At 44.0% G+C, this 15,018-nt stretch overlaps 1 protein-coding gene across 4 annotated transcripts in view; it reads right to left on the reverse strand.

The window, feature by feature from the left end:
- tcf7l1b (transcription factor 7 like 1b) overlaps positions 1-14,685 on the reverse strand; it is a 34,430-nt gene extending 19,745 nt beyond the window's left edge. For all 4 annotated transcript variants that reach the window (XM_080038342.1, XM_080038341.1, XM_080038340.1 and 1 more), the window contains exons 1-3: positions 13,645-14,685; positions 13,463-13,535; positions 13,234-13,361 (exon numbers count right to left, since the gene is read on the reverse strand). In XM_080038342.1, the coding sequence (XP_079894468.1) occupies positions 13,234-13,361; positions 13,463-13,535; positions 13,645-13,821 (378 nt within the window). In that variant the 5' untranslated portion in view covers positions 13,822-14,685. The remainder of the gene's footprint in view (positions 1-13,233; positions 13,362-13,462; positions 13,536-13,644) is intronic.
- Positions 14,686-15,018: the final 333 nt, after the last annotated feature.

Consider the following 15,018-nt stretch of genomic DNA (forward strand, 5'->3'; position numbering starts at 1 on the left):
GAACAGCTTCTTTAACATTCTATCCCAGTAAGTGAGCTGCGACTTCAGCAGGAGTTAGCATTTTTGCAACTCAAGCAGTTATTTGTATCAGGGTTGTTTTTTGCTTCCTTTTTGCATGACATGATCCTAAGTTACTGCTTCCTGTATCCACGGCTTTAGAGTGTTACCGTGGAGCTCGCATGAGTCTTTAAATCAAGCTGCCATTGTTCTCATTCTCTCTGGTTGACTTTCAGGTACTTTGACTCAGATGGAGTCAAAAGAAAAGTCCTTCAGTCTCGCCAAGGTTAAAGTTAGGAATAAGTGAGTAATTCTGTTCCAGAGAGCTCCACAGCAGGTCATATAAAACTCACTGTATAATTAGACACACAAGAAAATAATTATGCATCTGGTAAAAGCGAGGCCATCTCATAAAGACAGAGGGGAGGGAGCGAGGCTATTCGAGTCAATTATGTGAAGTCAGTTATGTGGTTTCCCGTACCTGGGAGATCTGCTTTCAATTGTCACAGGCCGCTCCGCCCTAGTGTGTCAGTGTGATCTGATGTCAAGGCAGGTTACCCCTCAAATGTCAAAGACAGTCAATGTCGTTCTTCTCCACGTCCTGTGGCATTGTTTGTCCAGTCGCACAGGAACACAACTTTTTATTGTTTGGGGAGTAGCCTCGTCTCATTGAAATTCACAGCCATAAACGTCTGTATAATTAAGTCCAGAACACGAGGTGGTTACCAGCGGTTGGCTGGATGTTTACAGTAAAGCTCGACTTAGAAATCAAATGGGTGTGTGTGTGTGTGTGTGTATGTGTGTGTGTGTGTGTGTGTGTGTGTGTGTGTGTGTGTGTGTGTGTGTGTGTGTGTGTGTGTGTGTCCGAATGAAGGTGTGTGTGTGTGTCCGAGTGAAGGTGCGGGTGTGTGTGTGTGTGTGTGTGTGTGTGTGTGTGCGTCCAAGTCTACGCCAATGACACACAAGTGAGACCTGAATTTTTCATTTATGACCAAACACAAATTGACTGGAGACAGCATGGGTTACCAATATAATACAGCGCTTCCTGCCAAGGCATTTAGGAGGCAATAATAAGTCCAGCATGCACCCCTCACACTGAACAGGGCAAATACCACAGCACGGCAATCACTCCAAACTCTCCGAGATGACATAAAAATAAACTTTTTTCTCTTATTTTTCCAGATAAATATTTACCTCCACCCTCCAAGGAGTACATTTTAGTACGTCTGCTAAAAGTCCGTCTATTTTCTCGGACAGGGCACAGTGGGTGATTGTTTCTTTTTTATATATCTTCCTAAAAGCAGCTGACAGTGGCAGGAAAGGCAATGAGGCATCAAGAAGGGAGAATGTCAATTTTTGAAACACTGAGGTGGGCATAAGTGGGTGTAGTGGAGAAGGCAAGAGAGAGGGAGAGAGAGAAAAAAACGGGCCTAAATTAAACACATTTGTTTCTGCTCTCACATACCACAAGTCTTATGAAAACAGAGGGCTGATTGTGTTCACTCTCCGAGTCCACCCTCCCCCCTTACCCTTCCCCTCTCTCTTCACCACCCAACACCACCACCCAGCTCCACACCCCCACCCCTCAGTCCTGAGCAGCACCCCCCCTCTACACACACACACACACACACACACACACACACACACAGCTGCCTGCAGATGCCTCCTGTGTTTGCTCTGCGAGTGCAGGCGCTACTCTCCAGGCCCCGCAGACTTCTGGGCCCTGCCTCATCTCAGATTTTACTACCTGACATCCCTATCACCCCACTGCTAACCCCACTCACTCCACTCTCCGTCTGCTCTGCGCCCGCCCCGCCGTCTGCCCCCACAACCCACACACACTCCGGCTCTACTCAAACACACAGACACATTCACACGCCACAGGTATGCTTCGACACTCAAACCTGTTGCACGGGGGCATAGAGACACTACACAATATGAAAACAAACAAAAAAAAACGTGCACATCGAGCAATCATAATCAATTAGAGGCAGAAATAATATATCTTACCTGCTACTTTTCAATTCTAAATGACACAAACTACAACAAAAAGAATACCTGCTGGGACAAAGTTTAGTATGTCACACAGGATCTCACTGAAAGAAACATATTTTACAAGGAGTTTTCAAGCTTCTACAGCGTTTCGACAGGGCGCACAACACACTACCATGACATTCCCCAGGATAACTTATGCGTATTGTCAGCGGACTGCAAGGAGGTCTGGACCGTCGCCAGGACATTTTTATACCTGAAACATTTGTAAAAGTAATTCGGCCGCAATCTGCAGGCTTCATTTCCATCATGCTGTGTGCAGTGATATAGAGCGCTAAATCACAATCTAGTGACAATTTTGGCTGTAAATTCAATTTGCGTTCAAATCCAGGGGATCCTCTTACATTTCTGAAAGTTGTCAAGAATAAATTCTCCAGTAAGAAACGTGTCGGTTTTCGGGGTTGGGGAGCAAGCCTTTAGTGGAGGATGAGGTAGGGTCATAGGGGTCCCCCTACCCCTTCAAGGTCCATCAGGTCTCTTGAAAGCAAAACAATGGAGTAGAAACATAAGCAGGGGACGGCCTATCTCCCGAGAATGTAATTTGTTTTGTTCTGTCAATATTGAATAAATTCCTTTTTCACCCACTTTGAGAATAGGAACTAGCATTGATTTACATAAGCTGTTGCAGTTTGAAAAAAGTTGCTGAACAATGTCTTCATTACACTAACCAGAACCCTAAAAACTCAAGGCTGGACATGCTATTTAAAACAATATATACAGCTGTTGCTATCTTTCAGTTTCAATACAGGCTAATGAGAATGGCAAGGTGATTACGATCAGGGGCTGCTGTAAATATCAAATTCCCAGGGACAGAGTTTAGGAGAGGCCCCTTACAATTACACAGTATTCAGGAATGCAGAACATGAACCACAGTAACATGGAGCTGAAGACAGAATGCTCCCATCCCACTGCGGACGCCGAGCTCACACCATATGACAGAGAGATGTTCACAGACAGCTTCCACAAAAAGAAAAAAAAAGAGTAGGAAAGTTTATCTTTCGTGAAAAGCTGTTTTCTGCAAGCCCCAAATCTGCGCCACACAATGCAACAAACCTCCACTCAATACAAACTGCACACTTCTGCAAACAATTAGTGTTAACCCCAGAACTGTAAGCTGCTCGGAGGGAGAGAACGAGAGGGAGAGAAAGAGAAAGAGAGAGACTGAGCGAAAAAGAGAAAGAGAACGAAGGGGGAGTGACTGGAGAAAGAGAGGGGTGCTTGTGCACAATTACAGCAGGGATTTATGGCCTGAGAAACAATTTATAAATCACAGCGCCTGAGCTAATGTGCTCCAGATTGTTCTCCATGCAGCTGCAATTTTGGTCTGCGTGAAACGGCATAATAAACCTGGCTGGAGGACATGTTTGAGTGGTGGTGGGGCTGGGGAGAAAAGTTGAGGTTGTGGGTGGTGGCTGATGCGGGAGAGGTTGTGGGCTCGCAAAAGTTTCTGAGGTGTTTCGAACAAAAGAAACTTGGAACTTTGGTGTTCCTTTTTTTTCAACAGGCTGGTGTGAGATTTTGCTGAGGTGCAACTCTTGCTTGTTAACGTCGACAGGGAAAAGCAGAGGTAATTTGCAGAAACCTTGGGAATATTAATTCTCAAATCACGTAAATAATTCCAATGAAAGGATGTTTCCGACGGTAACAGTGGGCTTACACAGTAGCCGGACACCAAATGCAACAAACAAGAACTGTAACTGAGTAATTACACAAGTTTCCACTGAAACTGAAAACAATTAAAGTTTCGAAATGTTAAAACCAAGGCCAGATGCGTGAACTAATTGTGAAAACTTCGAACTATGCACTTCTAATTCTTGACATTAGTCAACATTTAATTTAAGGTTATAATTTAAAAAAAGACAAATGTTGCAAACTGATCCCTACATTGTCGCTGTGGGCTGGTGTGGAAGAAGGGATCGGATGTGCTGTGGGGAAAGCCTGGGCTTTTGTGACCACTCAGCCAACTGGCCCTGAACCTTGACCTCTAACCCTTCACCCTGGGGGGCAAACAAAGCTCTGAGTGACATCTGAAACTAGACACTCTGTGGGGAGAGAGTGTCTGGACAGGACTCAAATAACCCCATTAACTCTGCAGAGAAGATTTATGGCTTTTTATTCCGCCGCTGCAAATCTTCACGCTGAAGACTCGCACAGATCTGTCAAAAATAATCCAGCAATTAGAGGTGCGCACCCAGTCTCGTCTTGTTTACTTGCCAACATCACCATCTTGCACGGTGATAAGCAAAAATGTTCCATAATTAACGACTCTGAGCAGAGTTGTGATTAGCAGCGATACACACATATGCCAGCAGTTAGTCTGTATCCAAATACATTCTGCTTAATACTAACAACGTGAAGCTAATCTTCAGGCGGGTTTTGCAGAGAGTCACTGATGCATATTCACCCAGCACCTCTGGTGGATTCTATACAATGGATTACGTAAACAGCGCCGGCATTAGTGCACTGTAAACAAAAACAGAGAGAAAAGTTGATGGCAAATGTGCGACTGTGAATACGAGCCTCCGTCGCCAGAATGCTGAAAGCCACTGTAGTATTTAAATCAGGCAAGGAGGGAGGAAGACTCGGCCAAGCATTCTGTAGCTCAGCTGTGAGGCTCTAAGCCGTTGCCCTAGGGTCTTTGTCCTGCCTTTCAGGGCAAGTCTGAGGTAGTCAAAGACCCTATTCATGACCGGCGCTCCCCCTGCCAACACACCCATACAGCCCCAGTCAAGTCAGCCGAGAGCTATAGAGCCTTCCCATTTCACACGAGAATCAGACCTGCCCCTAAAGCCTGCTTCAGGGATTTCCAAAAGCCAGCCCCTCCAACCCATGTTCAAATCAAACAAAAGGGCTCCTTGGCCTACTACTTGTCATATAAGGCTGATTGGATCTTTTTTTTTAATGTGGCTACTCTAAATTTGAAGCAAATAAGTCAGTCACATTGGTAGGGGATTTGGTATCCAGCCTAGTAAATGGATGAGGGATTATGTCAACAGAGGTGTGGAGCTGCCATCCAACCCTCCCCACGTCAAATGTTTATCATCCGGTGCAAGATTTACATTGTGCCGATGTGCATTTCACAGAACAAATGCAAAGCAAAACACAGACCTGAGTACATCAGATGATAAGATCTCCAAACAAAGACGCCCAATCATGCTGATCATCTGAGGCAGACGCAAGGGGAATCCCACTATCGCTGAAGAGTGCCTTATGTCTGAGGAGCACAAGGCCCTCGACAGCAGTCATTACTCATAACTAATCAAGAGCATGACCTCATAATTTCAAATTGAGCCGATAAGGTCAGGAAGAAGTGAGAGCCTGTGGCCCAGGGTGAAAGAAAAACATCAGCCCATTAGAAGTTTCTGCTGCCCTGGCTGTTTATTCTAACAGGATCCACAAGTCTGCTTCCAGATAAGGAGTCTACACATCTTAAGATGACTTTAATCGAATTTGTTGCTCCGCAGAACATTGTGACTCCTTAACAAGTACAATTGGTTTATAAGGGTAACTGAGGGGAGCAAGGGGGCACCCAAAGGTGAAGTTATTGTCAATGTTAAGACAAGCAGCGTGATCTCATGGGAACATTGAGTATGGGGAAAAACCCTATTTTATTGATGTTATTTGACAAACATATGAACTATGAAAGATGAACTATAGAAACTACTGGATCCTATCCCTTTCATAGCTTTAACCAAAACAGTTTTATACAACATGAACTCTGCGATAAAAATACAGATTCATGACTTAACAAAATAGTTCATTTTCAAATCCAAAGTTATTTGACAATTTAACAAATTCATATGAATTTTTCTTAAAATAAAGTCTTGTACGAAATCAAATTAAAATACACACTTCTTATACGATATTATAAAAACCATCAAGACGATACATTCGACATTAACACTAACAGATAAAATTATGAAAAATTTAAGAGAAAGTTGTTACTGATTTAACTTCCTCAACTGCCTCTAATACAAACCAGTCACATACTGTATATGAAACATCTTTTACCCTCAAACTTGGTAAAAGTAACCACATAGTGACAAGAGTGTACTGCTTATGTGAATGTATGAAACAAGGAAAATTCCCCGTGGGTCCCTTTAAGATTTATGTTGTCAAACATACGATCCATTACACACACCACATTTTTAGAGCCACGGCTAAATTCAGATTACAGATGGCATGTCAGTCTCATCAGTTACATCATCAGTTACAGCTGTATGATTTGAGTAGATGGAAGTTTCAATCGTTATAGGTATCGTGTATTGAAAGACGGAGCAATGTTGCAACAACATAACAGATATGAAAGAGGAAGAGGTTCAATGGTCTTTTATCATTAAAGCAATAAACTGCATACATTAAACCCAATCAAGCATGAACTGGTTATGGTATATGTGCAGTAGGTTGCACGTGTATGCAGGTGCAATGAGTTGATGGGACATGTGTCCGTCAGGGGAAATGAGACGCGCCAGCAGGCCACACTTGTTTCCACCACTGCAGGACAAACTCAGTGGGAAGCAATTGATTTATAACTTCTAGAAGAAGAACAGCTGCTCCGCTCGCTGTCAACCAACCTCATCCTGGACGGATATCCATCCCAGCTCTTAATTTAGTATGACCACTACAACCTCACTGATACTAGGCGGACACACTGCACGACACGGCCCTTTAATGGATCTGGTGTGGTGCCGAAAACACACTCCTATGGCCTGTACGTGAACTGAAGAGAAAACCTGATACAAATCTCAGTCGTACTGATGCAACCGGAGCCCAATCTGATCGCCTCCCGCTGTTTGCTGATTGGCCGGTGACTGTAAGGGAATGGCAAAGCATTGTGGTCCACGGTGGAGAGACTCTGTGGGAGACAGAATCCCTCAGATAAGTGAGTGCCTCAAGGTCTGGAAGCCGGCCCACCTCGGGATAACAGGCAAAGAAATAGCAGGACCCATATCTGCCCCAGTTTATGCTCCCACCACCACATCTCATCAACAATCTCTTTTCCTCCCTGCACTCTCTCTCTCTTTCTCTCTCTCTCTCCCTCTCCCCTGCTGCCTGCAGTGCTTAAACTGAAAACAGCTGCTTGGAATACCAGACTGATGAAACCCTGTTTAGAGCTTTTTCTTTCTCTTCCTGCTGTACAATCACGTTTTATTAGCATGGAGTGAAGCGTTTAAGGTACAATTATGGAGGCAAAACATTTCTTTATGTGAGCTAAACAGTAGTGGTTATGGCTATGAAAAGGACAATCGTCTCCACCCCCACCCCCTAGATAGAAGTATGGCTACAAATGAGGACTATTATCAATTAATCTGAAGGCTGTATTGAATAGATGCCTTCCAGAGCTCCAACCATTAGTCAATAAATCAAAACGCTGATCAACAGAGAATGAATGGGCGACTATTTTGATAATCAGTTGATCTGAAAGTTCACTGCTTTCAGCTTTTCAGCAGTGAGAATGTGTTGGTTTTTCCTCAGTAAACTGATTATCCGAGTGTTTCGCACTGTTGCTCGGAAAGAACAAGCACTGTGAATACGTCACCTAGCCTCTGGGAAACTATAACGGCCATTTTTTTCACTACTTTCGGAAACTTTACAGCCCCAAACGATTAGACAATGAATCAACAAAACAGTTTGGATATGGAAAATAATAATTAGTTGCAGCCCTGACGTCTTCACATTACTTATTTGGTCTAACTATGAAACCATAAACCATAATACATGTGATGCGCGACATGCTGACATGGCACAAAAAGGGAGAGAAGAAGCTGCAAAGATTTAAGTGTTGTTGTATATATATATACAGTACCAGACATGCGAGCGAGATCATGAATCCATTTAGAAAATTGTTTCAGGACCTTGGTCACCTTTGAATGAATGTGACTAGCCTCCTGATAAATCCAGGGGGCCTCCCCTCCCCCCACTTTGCACCAGGATAACACCCCAGAACAGACATGACTAAGCTGGTCTCCACATGACACATGATACCTGTCTCTACCTCCCACATCTCCATCTCCCAAAAAATATACTTTTTTTAAATTAGCAGCTGTGGAGGACTGGAGATAGCAAATTTTGGATTTCCATTGCTTTAACCTCAACTCGACCCTGAAGTGACCACTTAAGGAGTGTAGTAGTTTGAATGTATAGACTGCACATGTGTAGACATGAACAGCAGTTTCCTCTAGAAATAGCTAGAGATTTTTTATGTATGATTAAATATCTAGCCCTACAACGGGAGCTTGTTGTTGTTAAGATATCAAGAAAAAAATATGTGCTCAACAACACAACCTTAAACCGTTTCAAAGTCATAAAGACGAGATTTCTGGAGTGCACTCAGGTGTTCTGGGGATGTTCACATTTTGGCTGAATGGATGTCAGCTCAAACACAAGTTCGCCCCAAACTTTCACATCGCAAAAAAAAGCCATGTACCGAACTGCGAGACAGCTCTGGCCAAACATAGTGAAAGAGAAAAACACATTAATTGATAAAAACACATTTGCACACATATTCAGCTTGGCACATCAAAGGGATTCATTGATGTCACTGAAACATGGGGAGTCTGCGGCTGGAGAGGGCTAGATGTTGGTTATCCTTTCCTCAAAGGGTGCTGAGATGCTCCTGATGGGCCCCGTGCTCGAGAAGCCAGAGAGCGCTATAAACAGAATTTCTAATGTCAGGCGGGCGAGTGGGTGGGTTAGGTAGCGAGCTAGTGGGCTATACGGGATAGCGGGGAGGAATTGACGCCAGCTCAGGCTTTCCACAGAGAGCAAAAGAGGGAAGGATACGGACCAGGACTGACACCATTTCACACACTCCTATATACAAGTGATGTTAGGAAACGAGCCTGAGCATCCGCGGTGTGTAAAACAAATGCAAACTGTTCCTGTTTTAATTGAGGTTGAATGTGAAGCTAGTATAGTAAAGCCACAGATAACATAATGTGTACATCAACTACTGATATAGGAGAGTGAGTGATTTAAACATGTTAAATAGAACATGTGTAAGATGTTACGGCAATATAATCACCACTTTAAAATGTATTGCTCTAAGAAGCCCTGACCCTGATTACTCCTGTGGGATATGAAAGCAAACGCTGAGAGACAAATGCTTCTATTGTCAAATGTAAACAGCAGCTCCCCCACAAACTAAATCATGATTCATTTCAAATGTCATAAGAGGTAGGTTTTTTTTTTGCCCAATTTAATTCAATTTAATATCAAGCCCTAGAAATGTCTTCATTATCAAGAACCAGCCAGCGATTTCTGTGGTTGCTGGCGATCTGTTTCTAATTGAACAGAGCCACTAAATTGATGTAGATGTGTTTGCCTTTGAAGGGAAACTCTTTAAAAAAAAACTATAAACCTAGTCAAAAATGTAAGCCCTGTTGACACAGCGCTTGGTTGAAAAAATATTTGCGTGCGCTAACATTCAGGAATACAACACTGAGGGTTGTCAGAATGTGAGCCGTGTACACTGTTCCCTCTGTTGCAAAGTATCCACAGGGCCTCACCTGAAAGCCCCCCCTCCCTCCCCTCCCTCACACACTCACTCAGACTTTACACACACACAAACATGCAGCATGCACACACACACACACACACGCAGCAAGGTGAGTGAAAAGCCAAGTGAGCCACATGATGAAAAGACACCTCCACACAAACAGTGCTTGCTTATGCAGGGAGAGGCCCTTTTATTCCGCGGGACAATGTCTGTGTTGACTTTTCTTTGTCTGCACATTTTTAAGCACCGAAAGCAGCAGAAAGAATGGGGGTAGGTGGTGGAGGGAGGGAGTCAGAGAGGCATGCAATCACAGCCACTGACATGTTCAGACTTATTCAAGCTCTCCCATTCATATCTCAATCTCAAACCATTTTCTATTCAACAATCGTGCTCAGGGTTGCTTCGAGTGTCCCACAACGTATTTGATGAAGATGTATTTGAGTGGCTAACCTCGCTCTCGCTCGCTCGCCACCTCTCACACACAAGAGGCATTTCGTCCTTTGGTGACGATGATGATGTACTAGCCGAGTTATCTAAAAGTGCTGATGTAGCTGACAAGAGGTGGCGTCAAGTGGAGTGTGTGTGTTCCCCAATTAAATCTGGCACCGGCCTGTCACTACGGGAACAATGTGGTGATAATCACATCAATGAATCGACAAACAATACGCTGGATTTTCGTCATAGGAAAAGGTTTTAAAAAAATTAAATCTGGCCCTGCACCCCACACCAGGCAGAAGTCTGGTGGAACATCTCCGCAAACATAAAAAACCTCCTCCTCAGCTCTCAGTGGATTACAGCAGAATGTCAGCACTGAGCAGGCTTTAAATCAGTTATGCTTGGCCCCCGGGGGAACTCTGTGCTGATCCCATGTAGGCCTGTCTCTCATTGCTCATGATAGGGTTGCCACATCCGAATTTAAAGGTCCGGGGCCTCCAATCCTCCGTCGTCAAAGGGCATTGCGGAGTGCACGGCGAGTCTTGAGCAAACATCTCGTATCTATTATTGTGCAGTGTTTTTTTTTTAAATATGGATGCATGCAGAATAGATATGCATGCTACGGCTTGGTTATTACACGTAAAAAAAAATACAAAGATGTCAAACCAGAATGGGTGGTGAGGGTGGTAAACAGATACATGCAGGAAATGTAAATGTCTCTCACACACGCACACACACACACACACACACACACACACACACACACACACAGACAAACATACACACACACACACACACAATGGTTTATCTGTATTGACAGAAGTATTAACATTGTGCCGAGAGCTGGGAAACTGAAGCTCTCCACCTGGAAATGTGGATTCTGTTGCGCGATATTTATCCCATGATCTGCTTGAGAGGGCATAACTTCATTGTGTCTCATGCAGCACATGTACAACCACGCCACACTTATAAAACAAACATGTCAGTCCCAACAGGGCTTTCCAAGACACACATGCACACCCACAACCACACACTATAACAGTGAGTGTTTGCAGACACCAAGTATTGTTTGCATCTCAACACCAGAGAGGAAACAACACAATTACAGTTAGCCTGTGGGCAAATTTAATCTGGCGAGCCAATCGGCATATTCCACACGCTGATTATGCGTGATAAATGCAAACCGTGGAGCTCATTAGGTCAAGCAAAAGGTTAGCCAGACGTGGGTGTGCGGGGCCACTGACAAAATATCATCCAGTAAAACTGACTGTGCACAACTTCATCCACAGGTGTAAACAAAAACTAAACCCACCCGCATGCGAGCCTTAAAAAAGGTATACTAAATGGAACAATCCCATCGATTCAAATTCACTGCATTCACACATGGCCGCGTGCAATGTTGTGGAGAGACCTTAAGACGTCTGCTAAGTATGCCAGCCATTGTCTGCCTGCTGCGTGTTTTCTGCCACGCTGATGATTGACAGTGTCAGCTCACTCTGTCCCATTGACCTCATTCTTTCTTTCTTTTCTTGTTGTCCCCCCTTAATATGGAGGATTATACCTCCGCATTTGAAATCCTTCCCAATTATTTGCCACATTGCCCTCGAGCAACAGGAACAGCCGTTTCATTTTTCAACTTTGTTTGAGTTGGAATATATAAAAAAAACACGGAAGGACATGAGAGGCTTTTCATACCAGAGACACTAGACCAAACAATACATGGACTTGATAGTAGAATAATTACAATACAATTTATAGTAGAGCTGTTTTTTTATAACAAGATATAACTATGTATCACCCGGTCTGGGCAGAGTAGCCTTTTAGTTAATGAGCTCCAATGGAGACCTCCAATGAAGCCATCAAGACTGCTCAGAATAACAATGGTCAACTAACGCCTTTCTAATTGAATGGAAGGTAGAGGGAGGAGAGGGGAGTGGGCCTGGAAAACAGTGAAAAGGAGACAGAAAAAAGAGAGGAGGGTGGAGTTGGGGGGTTGTCTTTTCAGTCAGATGCCTGCCAGGCCTTAACGAAAGTACTTGTTTTTTTTTGAGTGGGGTGGGAGTGGGGGGTGACATGGATTGGGGGATGGATGAGTGCACGGGGAACACAGATCTCCAGCAGAGATTATTTCAAGGAAGTTTGCATAGCCCCATTTAAATCCTTTTTCAAAATGTCCAAATAGCTTTGGCTAAATTGCTTCCATTCTTGCCTATTTGCTAGGAATCAGTAGTCATTGGAACGACTTGAAACAGCTTTATTTTGTTTTTTTAATGGGACTTCCATAAATTGCGTTGCATCATTGCTAGCTGGTGGGAAGTATCCGTAAGGTCTTCACATCTGATTAACCGAGTGTAGTATATGTGAAAAAAATGTGGCTCAAAATATAAGGACACAATGTCAGCAAAACAAGCTGGTGCAATTGCAATACTTGTTCAAAAGCTGCCTCATGTACAACTGGCGTGATGCAACCATGCCACAAGTAAATGAATCATTGCAACCTCTGCATCAACAACACTTACTTGACTGTCAACCTTATCTGGACTTTAAAAAGGCTCTGGGACAGCAGCTGTTGTGGACAGCGCAGTGAAATGTGTGTCAAACCTATAGGTATTACAACTGTTGGTACTATATGCCTTCAGGAACAGCTTTTTCTTCTCAGTTTTCTTCACATAGTTTGTGCCAAAAAGTCTGTAGGGTCTAAAATACACAGAGCTGATAGCTACTCGCCTGCATACTGAAGACAGGGCTGCCTTAAAATACCCTGAGTAGAAAAAAAGAAGAGCCAATCAATCAAGTGGGTAAGACAACTTAATTAGTCCCTACAGGAAACCAACAGTGAGAGCAAAGAAGATCAAATCAACCAGAACTATAAAGTGTACAATGAGGATCCAGTATGAGTGTTGCAGGGTATTTTCGACAAGAAACTGCCATAAATGATTCAACAAAAAAATATTATTTTAAAGGGGCACAAATGCGTCTGAACTTTGAGTCAAATGAAAGGTTGTCAAATTGTTGAGGTAGGTGGTAGGCACAGAGAAATGTAGGCTATATCCTTCCCAAAAAAAAGAGAAAAGAACAAAGAAGTAGTTAGTGCTCCTTGAGAGGCCACTCGGAGGGAATATGGCGGTCTGGCAGTGCACAAGGAACTTTTACGCACGGCCAAAGTTTTCGCAGCGTGCAACGAAACGAGGAAAAAAAAGCTACAGAGCAGAGAGTCAAACACTTCCACAGCCGGGGGGGGGGACACTTACCGTCCTTGCGCTCGGAGACAGCGACCCATTGGATAGGTATGGGTGGTTCAGGTCTGGGATCATGAGAAACGGGTAGCCGGGATAGTGAGGACTCTTGAAAAAGCCACCATCTTGCTGCCGTCTCAGCGCTGCGGGGATAAAGAAAAGTATGGGGTTATTAAAAGGCACAATGGCGACATAATTGCCAGCCTTAGTATGTACTGCAGGGTGTATTTCTCTATTTGTTCACCTTCACTGAAGTATTCTCTTGCTTTCTCGTAACTTTCTAAGTCGGGTCTGGTTTGGGGGCGCCTCTCTGCTTGCTGACAGGGGAGAGAACACACACACACGGAGGGGAAGAAAACTATTGAAACTTTCTACAGCATTAAATCGTATTTGTCGTTGGTATAAACTTAGTAGTGTCCTTCTTACCTCCGAGTCCGAGGAGCTTTCCGACTCGTTGACCAGGGAAGATTTCACATCGTCCAAATCCCTTTCGGCTGATACATTTTCGGAGATCTTTTCCTCCTGCTCGCCCTCGTCTTTAAAGGGTATCATCTCATCGTTGGCCCCCAGATCGTCCCCACCGCCTCCGTTTAGCTGTGGCATGTTTGCGGCCAATGTAATAATACAGAGAGTAGAAGCGGAAAAAACAATTGCAACAACAATCAGGCCTTTGTGTTTTTTTTTTATCAGATCGGTGTAGTCCAAACGCAGTCGCCGGAGTAGTAGTAGCCTCAACTAACTACAACAAAAAAGTAATGTTCATGTTTCAAAACTCCTTTCTCATCCTCTGAACGGGATCCCGTGGTCCATGGCGAGCCTCGCGGTGATTAATCCACGTTTAAAACAAGTGAAGAAGAAAAAAGTTACAATGGAGGCGCCGATGGAGAATATCGATGGGTAAATAGTCTGGCGTCGGTGGCCGGATGCACAGCAGCTTGGCAAAGTTTGGTCTCCTTCGGTCCTCGCGGACAACTTGTAGCCCTGGGTGCGCGTCTCTCCTTGTTGTGCTGCTGCAGAGGAATGGGACTCTCTCTCTCCTCCTCCCTTACTGAGCCCGGGGACCACATAAACTACTACCAGTCCGAGCGACCGAGAGCTTTTTTAGCCTACTCGAGAACAAGAAAAAAAGCGTCCGATTTCATCTCCTAATATCCATGTGTTAGAAAACAATGGCTCCACTCACACACACACACACACACGCACACACAGATATAAGCAGCTACACGCACATACACACAATGAAAGAAGAGAAGAGAAAAAAAACACGAGACGGTCTGGCTGCAGTTTTCTTCACTTTCTGACGCGCTTGCTCTCCTCTTCCAAAATAACCAAGCAGTTTTTTTTTCTTCTTCCAAACGCAAAGTTTTTAGAAACTGTTAAAAAGAGATAAGCAAAACCCGGTGGGAAAAGTGTAAGCCGTAATATAGTGTTCAGCTGGACCCAGTAGTCGCCCTTTCCCTCCACATTGCTGCCGGGGAATGCGCCCTGAAAACTACTTGGTTGTTCAAGTGGAAGAAAAGCGCAGCCCGTCCGTAGAGGAGGGGAGGAGTTTGCGCTGAAAACCGACACTTCATTCAGCGCCATGTAGATCAGCTATAGTCTCTCTCCCTACAAGCCACCACCACGCACGCACTGAAATCAAGAGGTGTGTAGGCTACGTGCAGGAATAAGCAGCAAGTATATCAATTAAGGACATAGTTATTCATTGTCATAATATTTATTATTATTATTAGGCTATTATTATTGAAGCAATGATGAAAACTAGCAGTAACCCACTGCTGCATGTGTGGGCTTTTTGTA

The sequence above is a fragment of the Ammodytes marinus genome, assembly GCF_949987685.1.
Source record: "Ammodytes marinus genome assembly, chromosome: 2".
Lineage (NCBI taxonomy): Eukaryota > Metazoa > Chordata > Actinopteri > Uranoscopiformes > Ammodytidae > Ammodytes > Ammodytes marinus.